At 46.7% G+C, this 17,835-nt stretch overlaps 6 protein-coding genes across 7 annotated transcripts; 3 read left to right on the top strand and 3 right to left on the bottom strand.

The window, feature by feature from the left end:
* Positions 1-878: 878 nt before the first annotated feature.
* CNK03020 (conserved hypothetical protein) lies at positions 879-5,523 on the top strand. The gene is made up of 20 exons (XM_024658102.1): positions 879-1,458; positions 1,508-1,564; positions 1,614-1,690; positions 1,744-1,758; positions 1,811-1,954; positions 2,007-2,137; positions 2,178-2,460; positions 2,512-2,655; positions 2,712-2,743; positions 2,796-3,256; positions 3,306-3,403; positions 3,461-3,508; positions 3,560-3,632; positions 3,681-3,862; positions 3,914-4,007; positions 4,061-4,084; positions 4,139-4,225; positions 4,285-4,514; positions 4,569-5,025; positions 5,088-5,523. Exons 1-18 carry the CDS (start codon positions 1,209-1,211, stop codon positions 4,476-4,478), a joined length of 2,394 nt encoding a protein of 797 aa, XP_024513792.1. The 5' UTR covers positions 879-1,208; the 3' UTR covers positions 4,479-4,514; positions 4,569-5,025; positions 5,088-5,523.
* Positions 3,483-5,457, bottom strand: CNK03010 (conserved hypothetical protein). 2 transcript variants are annotated; one of them, XM_024658101.1, is made up of 4 exons: positions 5,243-5,457; positions 5,076-5,181; positions 4,669-5,020; positions 3,483-4,606 (listed from the first exon to the last, which is right to left on the bottom strand). In XM_024658101.1, the coding sequence occupies exons 1-3, from the start codon at positions 5,423-5,425 to the stop codon at positions 4,677-4,679; spliced, it is 633 nt and encodes a 210-aa protein (XP_024513791.1). In that variant the 5' UTR covers positions 5,426-5,457; the 3' UTR covers positions 3,483-4,606; positions 4,669-4,676. The 2 variants fall into 2 exon arrangements, with proteins under 2 accessions (XP_024513791.1, XP_567896.1); XM_567896.2 differs by lacking the exon at positions 3,483-4,606 and having other exon boundaries at positions 4,631-5,020.
* A 159-nt stretch (positions 5,524-5,682) lies between the features above and the next one.
* Positions 5,683-6,595, top strand: CNK03000 (ubiquinone metabolism-related protein, putative). Its single transcript, XM_567895.2, has 2 exons — positions 5,683-6,067; positions 6,125-6,595. The coding sequence occupies exons 1-2, from the start codon at positions 5,717-5,719 to the stop codon at positions 6,566-6,568; spliced, it is 795 nt and encodes a 264-aa protein (XP_567895.2). The 5' UTR covers positions 5,683-5,716; the 3' UTR covers positions 6,569-6,595.
* On the bottom strand, positions 5,814-8,728 carry CNK02990 (protein binding protein, putative). The gene is made up of 5 exons (XM_567894.2): positions 8,411-8,728; positions 8,000-8,152; positions 7,823-7,938; positions 7,626-7,772; positions 5,814-7,245 (listed from the first exon to the last, which is right to left on the bottom strand). Exons 1-5 carry the CDS (start codon positions 8,451-8,453, stop codon positions 6,820-6,822), a joined length of 885 nt encoding a protein of 294 aa, XP_567894.1. The 5' UTR covers positions 8,454-8,728; the 3' UTR covers positions 5,814-6,819.
* Positions 8,729-10,094: 1,366 nt separating this feature from the next.
* Positions 10,095-12,513, top strand: CNK02980 (hypothetical protein). Its single transcript, XM_567893.2, has 7 exons — positions 10,095-10,654; positions 10,715-10,810; positions 10,866-11,057; positions 11,110-11,286; positions 11,350-11,715; positions 11,772-12,073; positions 12,138-12,513. Exons 1-7 carry the CDS (start codon positions 10,274-10,276, stop codon positions 12,418-12,420), a joined length of 1,797 nt encoding a protein of 598 aa, XP_567893.1. The 5' UTR covers positions 10,095-10,273; the 3' UTR covers positions 12,421-12,513.
* A 146-nt stretch (positions 12,514-12,659) lies between these two features.
* On the bottom strand, positions 12,660-17,815 carry CNK02970 (mitotic chromosome condensation-related protein, putative). Its single transcript, XM_567892.2, has 13 exons — positions 16,729-17,815; positions 16,466-16,659; positions 15,565-16,395; positions 15,381-15,496; positions 15,160-15,296; positions 15,016-15,088; positions 14,402-14,953; positions 14,131-14,321; positions 13,886-14,074; positions 13,508-13,828; positions 13,308-13,450; positions 13,122-13,248; positions 12,660-13,068 (listed from the first exon to the last, which is right to left on the bottom strand). The coding sequence occupies exons 1-13, from the start codon at positions 17,743-17,745 to the stop codon at positions 12,733-12,735; spliced, it is 4,227 nt and encodes a 1,408-aa protein (XP_567892.1). The 5' UTR covers positions 17,746-17,815; the 3' UTR covers positions 12,660-12,732.
* Between the last annotated feature and the right edge of the window lie 20 nt (positions 17,816-17,835).

The raw sequence follows: 17,835 nt of genomic DNA, 5'->3' as shown, positions 1-17,835 counted from the left end.
ATTACGTTACGCTTATCATTTCTCTTATCATTCAATCACGCGATCCGGCGTTGTCCGAAGCCCGCACCAGATAGATGATAAATATGATAGATATTTCTTATGTTCACCACAACTACTCAAGCGCCAACGGGTTTTAGACTTGCTTGAATTTCGAAGCTGATGAGGAAGTACATACAGATGTCGATTTCCGACTTTGATGACTTATTTATACCTGTTAAGCTGTACTAATTGGCTAATAAATCAATATTCAGGAAAAAGTGATGATTGACAAGTGACGAAAGCGCCATGATGGAACAGTGTGTCCAAAAAATTAACATCATTTTGCGTGCTCTATTTCGTTTGTATGGCATTACGTTGGAACGATAGATGTTGGGGGAAATCATATGTACAGTACATTATTTAATAATGCGGGTACCAGCGTACAATCTACAACTGTCTTATGAAGTGTTTAACAGCAATAGAGAAATCGAAAAATTGTCATCAACGACAGACATACCCCCACAGCTCTAATCGAATCTGGCTCTAGTCCACATGTACTGGTACAGTCAACACGAGGTATCACAGATCCAAAAAGGATCTTACACTACGTCGACCGGCTGCGGCTTACAATAAAAGATTTTCGAGCTGGGGATTGCGAGTTGCCGATGCCAGATGTCGGCAAGTTCGCGATTAGCGCTAGGTGGAGATCGTAAGTATTTGACAGAAATGCCATGAAAATGAGAAAAGAACAACGAAGAGTGACGCTATCGCGTGCAACTCAGCGGTGCCTAAGCTATTTGCTAGCCCAGTTACGTGACTGCCACCCGTTCCTTATTCTTTCTGAAATACGCAGAACGGTTCTCCCTCGCTTCTCTTGTTGACCCATTTTCCGCTTTTCGGGCCAACAGAGCTTGAATCAATATTGTCAGAGTCCCGAGCTATGGTATTCCCGACCCCAAAATTACCAACACTTTGTCACTTATCGCTTATCGTTAACTGCCCCCCCTCCTCGTTCACCCCAGGGCCCCACTTGCACGACATATGCCTTGTCCAGTGCACAATATGGCGTCAACGTTATCATCTTGGATATCGGAATGAACGCGCATCTGTGGGAAAGAGCCCGATATCCCAAATAGTATGTAAAGGAAACAAGGGATGGAGATGAAGACATCGAATCATCGTCCATCGCCGGCGGCCAAATCAAAGTCAACTAGTTTTCCATTAGTAAGATGTCGGCATCCTACAACGGGATTGAGGCACCTATCCCACGGGATCAGGCAACCGATTTTCCAATCCAAACATTCTACGCAAGTACTGAGTCTCCAGAGCTCGATCAAAAGCAGGAGGACAATGTGGATCTAGAGAAGAATGAGTCTACAGATAATGTTGAAGTCAAGGTCGAGTCCATTAAAGACCCCGGAGTGGAGCTTACACCCAATGAGGCTTTTCGTTGGAATGTGGATGGTGATCAGTCGCCTTGTGAATATCTCTCATTGCCGGGCTTGGTTATCAGCTAATCCCTCTTCAGTCCCCGAAGTAGCAGCTTGCGTGCCCAACACAGACGATCCCAGTATCCCTTGCAACAGTGAGTGATCATTAACTGTTTTATGTTTTCTTAAATTGACCACTACTAGCTGTGAGAGCATGGATCCTTCTTACAGTCTTTGTCGTCCTTTTCGCTGGTGTCAACCAGTTCTTCGGCTTGCGTTATGTATGTCTCCTCCGAGAAATCCCAAGACCTGGCTGATATAATCTGGTATCCAGCCCTCTCTTACCATTGTAGATTACTTCGCCTCCTACCATGTTAAGTGGCAGCTTACCCTTCTGGCAGGGTTATGTGGTCTGCCAGTTGTTAGTATTTCCTATAGGTCGAGCTTGGGAAAAACTTCCTAAATGGGTCGTTCCCCTTGGGCCTTTCTCATTCTACCTCAACCCTGGAAAGTTTACTATCAAAGAGCATGCCCTTATCGTTATTGTAAGCCTTTATACACCCCCCTTGTAGGCATCCAGCTGAGTGAAACCACTAGTGTGTCAACTTGACAGCGAGTACCGCCTATGCTATGGGTTCTCTTGTCGCTATCATCTCTCCCGTTTATTGGAACAGTGATTTTGGAGCTGGTTTCTCCTTTGTATATTTGCTCACCACGCAAGCTCTTGGGTAAGTCTCGCCATTCCCAGTCTCAAGCTAATCACAGTAGTTTCGGCCTCGCTGGTCTCGCTCGAAGGTGGCTGGTATACCCCGCCGCCCTCATTTGGCCTTCATCCCTCGCATCCACCGTACTTTTCCGAGCTCTTCATGAGCCTCAGAGTCGAAGCCCGGCCAACGGGTGGACTATCACCAGATACCGCTTCTTCGTTTATCTGACTATCGGCGCTTTCATTTGGTTCTGGTTCCCTGATTACATCTGGACTTCTTTAAGTACTTTTGCGTTCATCACTTGGATTGTGCCCCACAACCAGAAGGTCAACACTATTTTTGGAGTGGGTATTCATTGTGTTATTCGAAGAGTGATGGGCTAATGAGCTGTACAGATGAACTCTGGTTTAGGTCTTCTGCCAATCAGTTTCGACTGGACTCAAATCAACTATGCTGGTTATCCCCTTACCACACCTTTCTATATTACTTGCAATGCTTTTGCTGTTGTCGTATTCTTCTATCTGTTCTTGTCACCCATCGTGAGTTGATCTCAAGTCTCTAAGGCCGTAAGGCCGTAGGTACTAATTAAGTACAGCTTTACTACAAGAACGTCTGGCACAGTGCTTAGTATGCTCCACAATCGAAATGTGCAACGAACCACATGCTAACCTTTCATCAGTCTCCCTCTTCTCTCCTCATCAACTTTTGACAACACCGGATCATCCTACAACATTTCTCGAGTCGTTGACGAGAAGCTCGATTTTGTCCTTGCCAAATACCAAGAGTACTCCCCCATGTACATCTCCATGTCTTACTCCCTCACTTACGGCCTCTCCTTTGCCGCTGTGACCAGTATCGTCTTCTACACCTACCTTTACAGCGGTAAAGAGATCTGGGCTAAGTTCAAGGATGCCAAGCACGGTGGAGAGGATATCCACAAGCGATTGATGAGTTCTTACAAGGAAGTTCCTGATTGGTGGTACGGCGTCCTCACCCTCGTTGTCCTTGGCCTTGGTATTTTCACTTGTAGATACTGGGATACTCAGCTGTCTGTTTGGGGTTTCATTGTGGTTTGCTTTGGTATGGGGTTAGTCTTGATTGTGCCCGAAGGTATCCTCGAGGGCACTACCAATCAGCGAAGTGAGTCTTGCTCGGTTTGCAGATGGAGTTGTGCTGATCATCAACATAGTCTTCCTGAATATCATTACCGAGTTGATTGCGGGTTATGCTTGGCCTGGGAAACCTATTGCCAACATGCTCGTCAAGTGTTACGGCTATAACAGTGTCGTATGTCTTCAGCCTTCTGGGAACGTTTTCAGAAACCAACGACTGACGATGAAACAGAAACATGGTATGGATTTCGCTCAAGATCTCAAGCTCGGTCAGTACATGGTGAATTATCATAAATAACCTATCCCAACTATCAACTGACGGGACTGGTAGAAAATCCCTCCCCGAACTCTTTTCTGGGCGCAGATCTACTCTACCCTTTTGGCTACAATGACTCAGACCGGAGGTAAGGCTCGCCTTTCGCCTTGGATGTCCCATGCTGACGGCGGCCCAGTGCTTAGATGGATGATCGGCAACATCAAAGACCTCTGTCAACCTACAAATTCCGACCGATTCACTTGTGCGGGCGCGAAGGTGGTGTACAACGCGTCTCTTATCTGGGGTACCATTGGTCCTCAAAGGATGTTCCAGGCGGGCCAGGTTTACAATGGTTTGATGTACTTCTTCCTCATTGGCGTAGGTACTTTTTTTTTGGAATAAGATATTGCTAAAAAGTGAATTGTTCAGCCTGTGGTTACTGTGCTCGTCTACCTTGTTTACCGACGATACCCTAGCAGCTGGGTCAAGTATATTAACGTGCCCGTCTTCTTCAATGCTGCAGGTAAATTTTCCTTCCCTACATGCTTGACCTCAGATAATGACGAAGCCTTTTAGGCAATATCCCTCCCGCCAACACTAGTAAGTCTGAGCTCGACCAAACTCCATTCGCCCTTAGCTGACTGCTGTCATCAGCCCAATATTCTCTTTGGTTCATCTTTGGTTTCATTTTCAACTACCTCATCCGAAGGCGGGCCTTTGCTTGGTGGAAGCGATACAATTGTAAGTTCAACTCCTTCCTTTTCTTTTTTGGCAACGCTTATGCAGTTTTCCTTCTCCAGACCTAACCCAAGCTGCCATGGATACTGGTACGGCACTCGCCACCATCATCATCTTCTTCGCTCTTAGCTACAATGGTGTCAAGTTGAATTGGTGGGGTAACACTGTTGGATCCGACACGGATGATGCCAAAGGGACACCATGGTTGACTGTTCCAAGTGGAAGTTACTTTGGTAGGGGTCCAGGAGAGTTCTAAGCGATTTGTTTCCTTCTTATCAAATCCGTGAAAGGTGTGAGTTCTATTGTGGGTATGGTGGGTGAATACTGTAATAACAATTGGTTATAGATAGAAGATTCCTGTTTGACGCCAATAGATTACTTGTTCTTTAAACGATTTTAATGAATAAGCGTAACATAAGGTAACAAGTATCAACTTTCTAACTCACTCCCCTTACTAAGCAAGCGGTATGCCAGCATTCCCCTTACCGTCCTGATACACTTTTGAAAGCCCATTGTACTTGTATTTGACCTCTTGCGCTCTTGTCTTCATAGCCTCCTTCTCATCACCCTCCAAATCCTCGATCAACTCCGCCACTGAACGTGCTGTCCAAAACTCGTTTGACTTGTTGTAAAGCGGTCGATTTGCAAATTCAGATGGTAACTCTGAAGAAGCCGGAACCTTGAAAACTTGTTCAAGAATACGAATATCATGGGGAATGTTGAATGCGTCTCGGGTGTCTTCGTATGTGAAGAGGAAGTAGTGGTTGTCGAACCCCGACCAGGTTATACCAGAGAGACCTTTGGTGGGTTAGCTGGAGCTTTACTGGAGCTTTACTATATAGACAAAGCTTACAAAGTGAGCAAGGTTCATGGGTAGCGAAGAAGACACACTCGCTAGGCAACGGTCTCTGATCCGCAGGAAGAGCGTAAAAATGCTGAATACAATTGATCTCTCCGTGCTGTTCGAATTGTATCAGCACTGGCACTGCATTATGAATTCTTAAATTCAATCTTACTTACAAGAAGAGGGGAGGAGGTCTCATTGTTGGTCGCCACCACGACCACGCTCAAATCACTCTTTCGCAAGATAGCCGCACCAAAGACTTTACACCCCGCCGCAACACCTGCTGCGGTGAGTGGGATAATCTTATCGTCGGTAGTGGAGAGAAAGGCGTCAAGAAGCTCCGCAGAGGTGTAGGACATATTGATTGCTGAGAGGATGAGATAGACATCTTGTCTATTGAGAAAAAAAGTACAAACAATGCATGCGTTTGTGAACAGAGATCCGGTACGAGCGGACCACCGGGCGGGAGATAAGGAAAACTGGTCTTGGTGACTTCGGTAATCCGAGTCGCCCACAACTAAGCGCGTCGCACGCAAAAAGTGATGACGTTGGCAATTCCCCTGGAATTATCACTCTTCGATCCGACCTCCGCCGATTTCCTCGTTCCACTTATTAGTTTCTCCGCCTATTTCTCTGTCAAATCATTCACCATGCGCCCCTGTCCCCGCCTCCTCACCCGCAAACTTAATTACCCAGGCCATATCCCCCTTTCTCCCGCCCAAAACGCCCTCCTCGCAGTTGGGTCAGGCGTTGTCGGCGTCCTCGACGTCACACGCGGTGATCTCATCGCTTCCCTCTCGGAGTCCACAGCCGGTATTTTCCTTCCGGCGCTACACGAGAAGATGAAAATGACGCCTGAGGGGAGACAGATTATGAAGGATCGACCGGAGATTACGAATAAGACGATTGAGAAACTGAAAGAACTGAAGAGGGGCACGCTGGGGAGAGAATATGTAGAGTGGTTGGGAGGTGGAGGGCTGGAACCAGAGAGCCGAGCTCCTGTGAGCCTTTCAACGCTTTTAACTTGAGGAATTAATTGGAGCTGATGCAAACCCCAGGTGCAATACATCGATTCTCCACTCTTAGCATACACAATGCTTCGTTACCGCCAAACCCACGATCTCTATCACACCCTCTTCTCCTTACCCCCCACTCTTCCACACGAACTATCCCTCAAAGTCCTCGAATTCTCCAATATGTCCCTCCCCGTAGCACTCCTCTCTTCTGTTTTCGGTCCTCTGAGGTTAAAGAGAAAAGAGACCTGGACGCGAGATTGGGTACCCTGGGCACTAAGGACGGGGCGGGAAGGGAGGAGCCTCGTGACGGTATATTGGGAGAAGAGATGGGAGCAGGGCATAGGAGAACTAAGAAGAGAACTGGGGGTGGAAAGAAATGATGCGGAGGGGGTGGAAGCGAGGTGGGGCGGGTATAGAAAGATTAGAGAAGTAGAAAGGGAGTTGAGAAGGAAAGGTGAATGGGTGGATGAACCGGAAGATTGGTAGTCAACAATCATGTTCCTTGAGTGTCCGCATGTGGTGATGCACAGAGTCGATAATCACATCTGAAATAAACAAATCTACCTTATAAATAAAAATAGGTAAATGGTAAATCCCCTCGACGTCAAAGTCTTAATTTAGACCCTATCCAATCCCTTCCCACTTTGTCTCCTTACCCGCAGCGTTTATTTGCTCCATCTCTTTTTTATTCCCATTACCGCACATTCTAAAGACACTCCAGGCTCTTGAGCGGGTAATTAGAAGAACAGGTAAGTCAACACAAAGACACCGACCATGAGCCCGATGACAATTTCGAGGGGGACACCTTGCTGTTGAGCAGTAGCCACAGCTTGCGCAGGCTTGTTTGCAGGCTCGTTAGCACCTCCGGCCATACCCCGCTTCCTCAAGCCAGAGACTTGAGGACCCTTGGCCTCTTCCAGTTGGGCACGAAGAGATTCAATCTCCTTGAGCGCAACGGCCAGTTTTTCAGAATCAGAGGTGGTGGCCGCAAGAGATTGCTCGAGCGCTGAGTTGGTAGAGTTAACCGCAGCGGGAGAGAGAGATGGAAGAGGAGGTTGAGTGGGGGCAAGAGCAGGAGCAGTGGTGTCGACAGACTTGGGTTGTTCGAGGGGAGAAAAGGGTTTCTCGTGGGAAGGTGATGTTTGGGCGTGGCTGAAGATGGCCTGTGCACTTGTTAGCCTTCTAGGTCTTTTGGGTTAAATATATCTAGGGGGTTATATAGTCATGCACAAAAAAGAATAAGGAAGAGGAAAGCTGAAAAAAGAAAGACAAACTGTGACAGGAGGCTTGTAAGGCGGCTGTTCAATTTCCCAATAGGTCAGACCACCGTTACGGAAAAGAGTCGGATCGTACTCCTTGTCCGGCCTTGTGGTCCACCTTGTCAAGCCGACGTGATAAGTGTCGTTCTTTTTTACATGCTGAGCCACCGAAAAAGAATTTGAAGCAAGAATGAAGATAATTGTAATTGAAAGTTGCGGAAAAGGAGGTGAAAAGGAAGACCACGGTCAAATCCGCTCCCCCTAGGAAACAGGCAGCTACTCACTGGCTCTTCAACCCTGCTAGCCTCATTAGCCTCGTCTTCTTCAGGGATGCCCTGGTTATTTGTGGATCCGTCTTCGGCGGGGAGGTACACAACTTTGAGCTTTTGCTCGCTAATAGCGCCCTTGTTTGTCTTTTCCAATTGTGACCACTATCCAAAGATGTCAGCAATTGAAAATTTCAAGAGCATAAGCAACTGACCAATTCCGCCAAAGAGTGCATTTCTTCGTCAGGAGTGATGGACGCAGACTGAACCAAGAATTTGTCCTTGCACTTGGCGTGGGGAGGGGGTTCCTGGGCTAAAGGCTGCAGCATGACTGATATCCATCCATCAATCCGCAATCCATTATTAGATTCGTATTACAAGACACTACTCACTGTGCACTTCGACGCTCTCTCCAGCCTCAACTCTTCCAGAGTTGGGCCTCACAGAGTACTGCTTCGGCGCAGTCGTCTTGACTTTGAAGGCAACAGGGTGGTAGTTGGGGTTATGGATGAGAAGCGAGCGCTTGACGACGCTGGTGAAGGGACCTGCATCGGAGTGAAGAAAACGGTTAGTACGATTCGGCTACAGACGAAGAAAGGCGGCGACAAAGAGATGGTGATAGGTGGATAGGGCGTTAGAGGTGTTGCGCAGCCGACCGCGCCTTAGAATGCCAATCTACGTCAGGGAGCCCTAACACCTTGAATTCTATGCAGGGCTCCTGGATTGTTGCTTTCCGACACAATCTTCCCCTCTGACCTTCCACATCACCTCCCATGGCTACTATCGATCGAGACATGACTCACGGGGGAAACCCAGTTGGGTAGAGGGACTAAGTTCGATCGACATGTTGTTCGTGCTCTACTGTGTGTCGAATCACCTGATATATATCTCGAATATATGGCTTGACGGGTACAGTTGACCGTTATGTCGACTTGGTCAAGCAGAAATCAAGGTGGAAGGGTGTGGCTTGTTGAGTGACGCTGAACAGAAGGCGATAGGTGGACTCTAGTTTCGCAGGGTTAACTGGTGATATTACTGCGTTTATGTGTCTGGTTACTCCTCCAGGGATGGCTGTTGAGTTAAGAAGTGAAGAAGAAAAAGAGAAATGGTGAGAAATAGGGGAAATGAACAACACTATGAGGACGGGACGCAACGGTCAATGATGACGCCGATCTACTACCAATGCCACATCACTTTCACCGAGTATGCCCGATCGCACTTGTGACGTGGAACTTCTATACAAGAACATCATCATGTTGTATTCGTCTTCTTCTTTTCTGTTCTTTTTGTAAGTTCCGACGTACTCCTGACGGACGGGTGAATGCCATGATAGCTCTGGGCTTGTGCTGTTCTCGTTGGCAATCTTCATCAGTCTCCTCGCAGATCTTTGAAAAGCATCATAGCTGCCGTCCTGGTAACGCCCGCAGAGATCAAAAAAACCCTGGGTATGCAGCACTAAGAGACATCCCCCCACACCATAATGCTTGTGAGCAGCGAGGAATCGCGCTTCATGTTTTTTTATTGCCCATTGCTATACCTGACATAGGTAAATCAATGAATCCAACGCGGCAGGATACACTTTGCAATGACTAAAATCCTTATAAACAAAGTCCTTTGTGGCGCACGGTACCCACATCATTCATGGGTCTTCGACCGACGATAAAGCCACCATGCATATCATCCTGGTAAAATGGAGCTCTGTGGCCGGGTCTGCCGAATGATCAAAAGTCACTGAGTTTTTCCTCTCGGTTACCAATGGTTTGACCTTATTTAGCCGCAATCCTCGACAAACGTTTTGCGAAGAAGTGCAGCCAATACCAATATGGTGGTACCGGCGATTGATGTAATGGAAAGATCTGTCTCTCGTAGCAGCCCCACTGGAAATGCGCCGTAAAACGCTTGGCTGTCCTTCAGGATGACATGAGTAGGGTTATGCCACTGGGAATGATGATATCCATGATCCTCGATATTTCACTCAATAATAAATGTGATGAATAGCCGTCACCGCCGACGATCCACATGCCTTGAATAGTGACATCCCATGATAAAGGCGCTGACCATAATACGAAGCGGACGAAGCTTAGCAGGCTAATCCGAAAAGCCCAAACAGAAATGTAATGTGGAATATGCATCATCCTTACCTTTATAGCTTCGGCCACCGACCACGGTTTTCCTGTCTTTATCCGTCTGTCTTAGTCCAAAAAAATGTTCGGTACCGCTGCATAGCACACTGTATTAGGTGTATGTACTCGGTCCTGACTTTAATGTCCTTTTAATAATCAAATTTCACATATACCCGAACGACGAAAGGATTAAACGAGTCAACACCTCGGTGACAAGAAGCGGCGATCCGGCGTTTCACCCACCTTCAATAATATTCCATCAGATCCAAATCATAACGATGGATGACAAATAAGGACGTGCCTCCACCTCCACTTACCCGTCTTTATCATCAGCGATCTATGTCGGTATCGCACTATTTGATACTTTGACCTTGTAACTGCTCTTTAATAAAGTAAAAATAAAAAAGTATACAACTTGCCGGTGTCGTGCTTCTTTTCTGCTTATCAATCTTCACTCAGGATATTGAACTCGCTGATTCATCTTGAAACCTGTCGAAAGGATGAGGACCAAAGGAGAAGTATATAATCTGGCTGTTTTGAGGTATGAAAGAGCAGCTCTTCTTCCTCTCATCAACAGTTCTCTATCTCACCATCCCGGGCACTCCATTCCGTCTTACTTGGTTCAAGAAGACAAAGCAATTTGATACACCAACAATGAGCGAACTCCCTCGAACAAAGACGAACGATACCGTCTGCACTCTCACATCCCCTATTTCTGGTGCTCCATCACCCGAGAAAACAGCAGTTGATGTAGACGCCATTTGCAAAGAAAAGAAACTTGACAGCAAATCTATCGATGAACTATCACCTCCTTCGACTAACACTGAAGTACACCTCGAAGCTCAAACTCAGGAGGAAAGTAGTTTGACCAAGTTAAGTCCAAGCCGCAAGTGGTTCTTACTACTGGTTTTCAGTGTTGCTCAGGTAGGCACAGTGGTTCGCTGCATTGTATCTATATTTGCTGACAATGCTACACCTGCAAAGTATCTCGATGTCTGTTCCGTATCTGCCCTTTTTGTCCTTACCGATGCGATTCAAAAAGACCTTGGCATCCAGTACGAGGCTTCCTCTTGGATCATTGTAAGTTGACCACACAGTACTATCAGTCGGTCTCAAACTGACCACTTCATCACAGACTAGCTACTCCGTCACATTTGCCTCATTTTTATTATTCTGGGGACGTGTAGCGGACCTATACTCGGCAAAAGCAGTCTTCGCATACGGCTTCCTTGGACTCGGTGCTACCAACTTAGTCATCTCTTTTATGCCTAATCAGTTTGCCTATTTCATCTTCCGTGCTTTGAGCGGAATTGCTGGGGCTGCTACTGTAAGTTTCAGTTCCCATTTAATAAGTAGTGATGGTTGATCAGATATTGCAGATTCCCTCGGCTTTCAGGTTGATCCTCGCTCTTTTTGAGCCGAAAGAGCTCAACATTGCTCTTACCATTTTCGGTCTCAGCGGTGCCATCGCCAACGTCACAGGCCTTGTTATTGCTGGCTTCTTTGGATTCATCACTGCTAATGACCAACAAGCCGGCTGGAGATGGTTCTTCCGAGTAGGTCTCAAATCCATCGACTGGAGATTTGCTCAACTGACAATCGTTTCCTTTTTTTCGCAGATGATGGCTATCGTAATTGTACCTTTCGGCGTTTCCGCCCTTACTCTCATCCCTCAATCCGCTGGGAAACTGGTTGAACAACTTTCACCCCGAGATAAGCTCAAAAGGCTCGACATTGTCGGCTGCTTCATGATGCTTGCCTCCATCATCTTGCTTATACTGGGTATCACTCTCGGTGCTTCTTATGGCTGGAAAAAACCAGGCTTCTTGGTTCCATTTTTGCTTAGCTGGCCCATCTTTATTGCTTTCTTTATCTACGAAGCGAGATTACCTGAGAGCTACGCTTTGATCCCTCCATCATTCTGGAAAATTCCAAACATGACCTTGTTGATTGTCTTTGCGCTCGGTATTTACCCTTGGTGGTGTGTAAGTCAATTCTTTGTTGCTACCGATACGGCTGAGAGCTGATGTCTGGAATGCAGGTGAGCCAACTGCCCCTGATCGAACGATTCATCGACTACTTCAACGAACCTGCCATCATCGCCGCCCTCCGCGTCTTCCCTCAAGGTGCTTCAGGTCTCTTCGTGGCATTCTTTGTCCCTCGACTTCTTCAAAAGGTCGGCAGTGCCCGAATACCTCTTGCCGGCGGTATGTTCGTCGGTGCTGCCATGTATCTACTCATTATTTTCAATGATGGCAAACTGGGGAGCGATTATTGGAGATGGCTTTTCCCCGCTTTCATCATTGGAAGTGGTGCTGCTATGATAAGCTTCTTATCTACAAAGTATGTTTATCTCCTTTGATGGCTTCTTCATAATCCTTTTCGCAGATGACTGACTCTAGCACAGTATCACAGTTATGACCTCCGTTCCCCCCGAAATTTCTGGTGTTGCGGGTGCGATGCTCCAAGTCTCTCTCCAAGTCGGCGCTGCCATTAGCCTCACTGTGCAGGCTGGGCTTCTGACCCTCAATCCCGGAGGAATGACCAACTATGCCAATGTGCAAGCATCCTTATGGTTCCAATTCGGGTGGCTTGTGCTGAATGCTTTGATTATTATTGTTTTCTTTAGACAGAACAAAATGCCAAAGATATCAGAGGAAGAGGGAGCTGGGGCGGCGTTTGGAGCATAAGTCTGCGTTTTGGCAAAGTTGAGAGAAATCAAAGAATTTGTATTACAAAACGAACGATATAGAGTAGCAATCTTATTATTAGAATGTATAAATGGGGTTTATCTTTCACTCATTGCAACAGTTCCCGTTCATTTCACCGTTTGAGAACTTCCTTGTCACCGCATAATAGTAGTAATAAATGGCAGGCTTCTCAGTTGATGTACACCTAGCGGAAATTGGTAAAATACTTGAGTTGAGAGCCAAAAAATCATAATGCATCCTACAACACCCATATATATGGAAGAATATAATCGTTCACGACTATTACCGAACCTACTCATCATCCTCATCTTCATCCTCTTCATCCTCATCCTCACTTTCCACAACTTTCTTCCTTCTTCCTCCTCTCCTTGGTGGCGCCTTTCTTGCGGTCACCTTCTTCCGTGGTGCAAATGCCTCTTCTTCTTCAGCCTCCTCCTCATCGACAGTTGGTGTCTCTTCCTCATCTTCCTCAACATCCTCCTCAATGACTTGCTTTCTCCGGGTCGTTCTCGCTGTCGCCGCAGGAGGCCGTTTAGCGGCACGGCGTTTCGCAGCTTTAGCCTTGCGTAATACGTCCGCTTCGAGGGCTTGATCTTCAAGACCCTTTGCTTGATGCTCGTTGAGGATCTGATACGTGCATCATAAGTTTAAAGGTTGAAAGAAATAGGCAAAAAACGAACCCGTTCGAACTCTTGCAATTCAGTTTCAGGCTTGTTGGAAGCCTTGTTCGCTCGAGCCTTGGCCAAGATCTCAGTGAACCGTCTAAACACTGTCTCTTCATGGAGTTTATCCTGATAGAATGGCAGACTGAAGTCATCAAATCAGTCTAGGACATCTTTCATTGAAAGTATAAATATAAGACGCACCCCTCGATGAGCTTTTTGACGGATCTCTCAGACTTGAATGGTAAGAGTGAAAGACAGTAGGAGATGTCTCTCCATTGTCGCTCCTCTGTCGCCTGTCTGAATCGTTGGCATAGCTTCTCCACAATTGATTCTGCCTGCTTTTCCTATTTTGACACATTAGCTTGTTATATCTTTTTACAGACTTCGAACAAAATGCTTACCTTTTCAATGAAGGTGAAAATGAATCGCATTGTCCTTTCGAAAGTCCCCTCATCAACGGCATGTGCTCCAATACTCAGATGACTGATAACATCCTGCAAGTTGTTATACAGCGCATTGTCCTTTGTCGACAGCTCTGTGAAGAACAGTTTCGCGAGGTCCGAGATCCGTTGATCGGGATCCTCCAAACATTTGGCCATTTCACCCAGTTGACCTTTGACCTTGATCATACCGTTCAAGATAAGATGGGTGAGAACCATGAGGGTGTTCTTCTTGACGACAAGGTCGGTATCTGCGAGGCCTTGATAGAGACGTTCGGAGTTCTAACTCTAGTGTATTAACTAGGAGCGTCCCAGTGCAGACAGACTGAAATTACTCACGTCGTCAATCAAGTTACCAAAGCAGACTGCGATATCGCCCAAAGCGATCACGATATTACTCCTTACGACAGGGTCTTTGCTCGTCTCGAGAATCTTGAACAATAACGGCAAGTGTTGTTCACAAAACTGGGACGAGACGCACATGAGCTTTGATAAACTCAGCGTTGCTGCTTCTCGGAGTGAAGGATACTACATCAAAACATTTCAGTATCCACCGATTCCCACACCTAACATCGACAACTCACTTTGTATTTCTTTGGACTGGCACAGATATGCGCGATTAAATCTCCATACACGGCCAATAAGCTCTTGTCGCCATACAGCAGTTCCTTCTCTTTCATGGTGGATATGAGATCACCGATGTCATCCTCGGCATTACCTGCTACAGCGTCGAGATCGTTCTGGTCCTTCTCAGCAGCCTTTGCTGCCGCTTTCTCTGCATTGACGATCAACTTTTCCGTTCTCCCAATACCCTATAAGAAGAATGGCAGATGAAAGAAGCTACGTTGGACTTACCTTTTGCTTTCTCATCCTTCCTCCTCTTGAACTCCCTCTCCACAAGCTCAAGATAAACGATATGTTTCAAAGCCACATGACCAACAATGAAAACCATCTGAGCAATCCTAAAGCTACTGGCTTGTGCTTTCAAAAGCGCAACCTCTTCATTGGTAGGGGCGAGTTGGGATTGGGTTTGAGAGGTTTCACCATCATCCACAGTTTCCGGCTCGCTATCTGCTCTCACGGAGACATCACCATTTTCAGTGATCTCTTGTTTTCCATTGTCCAGTTTTCCATTCTCCAGTTCTCCATTTTTTTCTTCCTCCCTCTCCTTTTCCTTCTCGACCTCCATTTCCTTTTCAGGCGCTTCAAACACCTTGGCTGTCAAGTCTTTTATGATCTTCGTACAAAGTCTATCCGGCTGTTCACCCAATAGGTAAATGGTGTTAACAGCCTGTTCAGCCATGGAGAACCATTGGGGGGATTTGGGAGAAAACTCGATGATATCTTGGAGTTTGGTGAAGATAGGATTGTCCATTGGTAAACGCATTGTTTTGTCTTGGAGGGAGCCTATATGAAAGAATCAGTCTCCGTGGATCACACCTTCTATTGAGCGGAGGGAAAAAGCAAACCTTTGACTTTCTTCGCAGACCCGCTAAGACGTTGAAGAGCGATACAAGTATACTTCGCCAGCACCAAATCTTGCTATGATTCGACACATTGTCCATCAGCTCTCAAAACCCTTTGCACTATAATTAATTTTGGTTCCTGCTTACCATTCCAAGTGGTCCTAAACCAATCTTCAATAGTTTGTCCACCTTCTCGGTTACCACCTCTTTCTTGGCCAGGGCCAACATCCCGAGAATGATGATTGCCCCTTGCCTCTGCGCCTTGGGGATTTCTTGTTCCGTACCTACTCAAAACGAAACCATTCTTAATCAGCTCCACCTTCAGGGGGAAGGTTGATAGTTAAAAGAAGAAAAGGTAGGAGACGCACTGTAAACTTGCCAGAGCTTGTTGACAACATCGGTATGCACCATATTCTCTCCCATCATCGTGCGCATCAACTCTTCCAGACTTGTCAACTCTGCCAACGTAGCACCATACGTCCGTCTATCCCGGAAAAGGGCGTCATCATCAGCCTCTTCCCCTTCCAAATCTACGGGAATGACGATACTTACTCAATCATATTCTTTGTGATCCTATTCACCTGCTGCTTTGGCGATAGATCCGGCACCACATCGAAATATAAACTCCTATAGCACTCAATCACACTGCCCCGAATCCCTTTTCCTTCCCCTTCCTCCCCAGCCGTCGCGTTATTATCCTTTGTCCAAATCAAATGCAACATCGTCTTGATTCCCTGTTCGGCCGAGGCGATATCATACTCGTACGCAACCCTAAAGAACCGCATGGATTCAAGGACTTCTGTTTTCGTGGTGGAGACGAGTAATTGGCACAAGGTTGGGATGGCAGATTCCAGTTGGTTGATGAATCGGAGAGCATCGCCATAGTATTTCTTGGTAAGACGCAATTTGGTGATGAGGTTGGGATCGATGGAGGCTTGTTCAGATTGGATGGCGGATAGGTCGAGTTGGGATTGACGAGGTTTCTTCTTCTTGGGTTTTGGGGTGGATTCGTTTTGAGCCTCGTCGTCTTCCTCTTTATCCCCGTCTTCTTTTTCTTTGTTGAATTTAGTCCCTTCTTCATCCTCTTTCTGCTCTTCATCATCTTCACCTTCCTCATCATCATCCTCAACCCCCACTTCCCGTTTCGCCATTTCCAATTCTTGCGCATCCACCTTTTTCAACTCCTCTGCCACCTTTTCGTACCTCTCTTGCCACTCTTGCAAATTCAACGTCCCGCCATGAAGTGCACCGAATGGATGAGTCTCCAGTAGTTTACACAGCAGTTGGATAGCATATCGACGAGCAGACGATGTCTTATCTTCAAGTGTGCGAATGGTAAGTTCGGTAATTTGATGACGCTGTTTAGGAAATTTGGCGGGTAGGCTATTTGTGTCAGGTTAATTGTAAACTATCTCAACGTCCGTTCTTGCATAATGAAGACTACGCCACTTACTCGCAGAGCTTGATCAATGTTGTCAGGACTTTACATCTCACCCAAGAGTTCAGATCCAAAAATCTCTCCATCAACAACTCAAAGAACCTCTGGATCTGCTTCGTCTTTTGCTCTTCGTCACCTTCATCAGATGATGAAATGTCTTTGATGAGGATACCGATGATCTCTACAATAGCCATTCGCATAGGGTGCGCCTGAAATCGCAACATTAGTCCAATCTTCCCGAAAGCATCCATGGACTAAAGGGTAACAAGGGGACCTACGTCGCTATCGAGATGTGCGAGCAGCAATGGCATCTGCTTCTGCACCATCCTTGGACTCAACTCTGTCAGCCTAACGAGAAACCTCGAAAAACTCCTCGGACCTTTCGCATCATTATGCGCAAAGCTCTTTCCCGCTACATCCCTGAGAACTTCTTCTCCCAACTGCGAAAAATCAAATTCTTTTTCCAAAATCGCCAGCAGCTCCGCCATCGGTTCCGAGAGATGTTCGAAATACGTCAAATTCTGCATAATCGATGTTTGGGCCCCAAAAGCATGTTGATGGAATTTGACAGCGAGACAGATGACTTTGAATATGCCCAGGCGGATCTCGGAAATTTTGAGGTATGCCTCTGTCTCGGCGAGTTGGTATGCGGGTTTGACAAAGCACGAGATGAAGGCTTCTCTTTCGGAAGAGGTACGCCATAATCGTGAAGTTGGTATTCGGAGAGTTTTGTGCATCGTACCGAGCACTAGGGGGAGGTGATCTGAAAATACGAATGATGTTGATATCCCAGCTCCACCTGCGGTTTTGGTAGTCTTCTTTTTACCTCTCCCAGTCATTGCCTGTCTCGGTTCATCGTTCGTCTTTCCCGCCCCGCGCTCTGCGGCATTGACAAACCACTGCAGCAGAAACGCCCACATTTCAAGCGGCTGCTTATGTACCATTGGCGCATCCATATCGGCTTCAGCACCAAACCCTTGTCCATTGACAATCGCCATCACCGTGCTCGAGTGATAACTCAGCCCTGAGACAATCACATCCAGCAATTTGGTGAGTATGCCAGAATCAACGTTTGGTTGGTCTGCATGCTTGAGGATGGAGCGGAAGACGTCGAACGTCGATGGGGAGGAGTTCACGATGGATTCCGGATCACCTGCGATTTCTTCAATGGCGGAGGAAAGGGAGGAATCGATGGAGGATGTTCGGAGAGAAGGGATGTCGAGTTCTGCGGAAATTTGGTACAGCGGTGGATCTGAGAGGGCGAGGAGGTGTTCTTGCAGTGTGAATTCTGCCATTGTGGCTGCTATAAATGGGGACGAGAAAAGAAGAATGTTTATGGCATTCGAGGTTCGTTTTCAGTTGTTTTGTTTTGTTTACAGACGCGT

Source organism: Cryptococcus neoformans (genome assembly GCF_000091045.1).
Source record: "Cryptococcus neoformans var. neoformans JEC21 chromosome 11 sequence".
NCBI classification, from domain to species: domain Eukaryota; kingdom Fungi; phylum Basidiomycota; class Tremellomycetes; order Tremellales; family Cryptococcaceae; genus Cryptococcus; species Cryptococcus deneoformans.
Note: the sequence above shows the minus strand (reverse complement) of the source record. Positions and strands in the feature narration are given on the sequence as shown.

What these genes read in the sequence shown, in the direction of transcription:
- CNK03020 (XM_024658102.1), top strand. Translation starts at nt 1,209, where the DNA reads ATGTCGGCATCCTACAACGGGATTGAGGCACCTATCCCACGGGATCAG. An exon ending in AGGTCAACACTATTTTTGGA is followed by an intron (nt 2,461 to 2,511) that starts GTGGGTATTCAT and finishes TGAGCTGTACAG; the next exon opens with ATGAACTCTGGTTTAGGTCT. An exon ending in TGTACTTCTTCCTCATTGGC is followed by an intron (nt 3,863 to 3,913) that starts GTAGGTACTTTT and finishes TGAATTGTTCAG; the next exon opens with CCTGTGGTTACTGTGCTCGT.
- CNK03010 (XM_024658101.1), bottom strand. Translation starts at nt 5,425, where the DNA reads ATGTCCTACACCTCTGCGGAGCTTCTTGACGCCTTTCTCTCCACTACC. An exon ending in AGACCTCCTCCCCTCTTCTT is followed by an intron (nt 5,182 to 5,242) that starts GTAAGTAAGATT and finishes CAATTCGAACAG; the next exon opens with CACGGAGAGATCAATTGTAT. An exon ending in CCATGAACCTTGCTCACTTT is followed by an intron (nt 5,021 to 5,075) that starts GTAAGCTTTGTC and finishes AACCCACCAAAG; the next exon opens with GTCTCTCTGGTATAACCTGG.
- CNK03000 (XM_567895.2), top strand. Translation starts at nt 5,717, where the DNA reads ATGCGCCCCTGTCCCCGCCTCCTCACCCGCAAACTTAATTACCCAGGC. An exon ending in AACCAGAGAGCCGAGCTCCT is followed by an intron (nt 6,068 to 6,124) that starts GTGAGCCTTTCA and finishes TGCAAACCCCAG; the next exon opens with GTGCAATACATCGATTCTCC.
- CNK02990 (XM_567894.2), bottom strand. Translation starts at nt 8,453, where the DNA reads ATGTCGATCGAACTTAGTCCCTCTACCCAACTGGGTTTCCCCC. An exon ending in AGAGAGCGTCGAAGTGCACA is followed by an intron (nt 7,939 to 7,999) that starts GTGAGTAGTGTC and finishes GATGGATATCAG; the next exon opens with TCATGCTGCAGCCTTTAGCC. An exon ending in CTAGCAGGGTTGAAGAGCCA is followed by an intron (nt 7,246 to 7,625) that starts GTGAGTAGCTGC and finishes ACAAGTGCACAG; the next exon opens with GCCATCTTCAGCCACGCCCA.
- CNK02980 (XM_567893.2), top strand. Translation starts at nt 10,274, where the DNA reads ATGAAAGAGCAGCTCTTCTTCCTCTCATCAACAGTTCTCTATCTCACC. An exon ending in TGGTTTTCAGTGTTGCTCAG is followed by an intron (nt 10,655 to 10,714) that starts GTAGGCACAGTG and finishes ACACCTGCAAAG; the next exon opens with TATCTCGATGTCTGTTCCGT. An exon ending in GCTGGAGATGGTTCTTCCGA is followed by an intron (nt 11,287 to 11,349) that starts GTAGGTCTCAAA and finishes TTTTTTTCGCAG; the next exon opens with ATGATGGCTATCGTAATTGT.
- CNK02970 (XM_567892.2), bottom strand. Translation starts at nt 17,745, where the DNA reads ATGGCAGAATTCACACTGCAAGAACACCTCCTCGCCCTCTCAGATCCA. An exon ending in TTTTCACCTTCATTGAAAAG is followed by an intron (nt 13,451 to 13,507) that starts GTAAGCATTTTG and finishes GTGTCAAAATAG; the next exon opens with GAAAAGCAGGCAGAATCAAT. An exon ending in AATTGCAAGAGTTCGAACGG is followed by an intron (nt 13,069 to 13,121) that starts GTTCGTTTTTTG and finishes TGCACGTATCAG; the next exon opens with ATCCTCAACGAGCATCAAGC.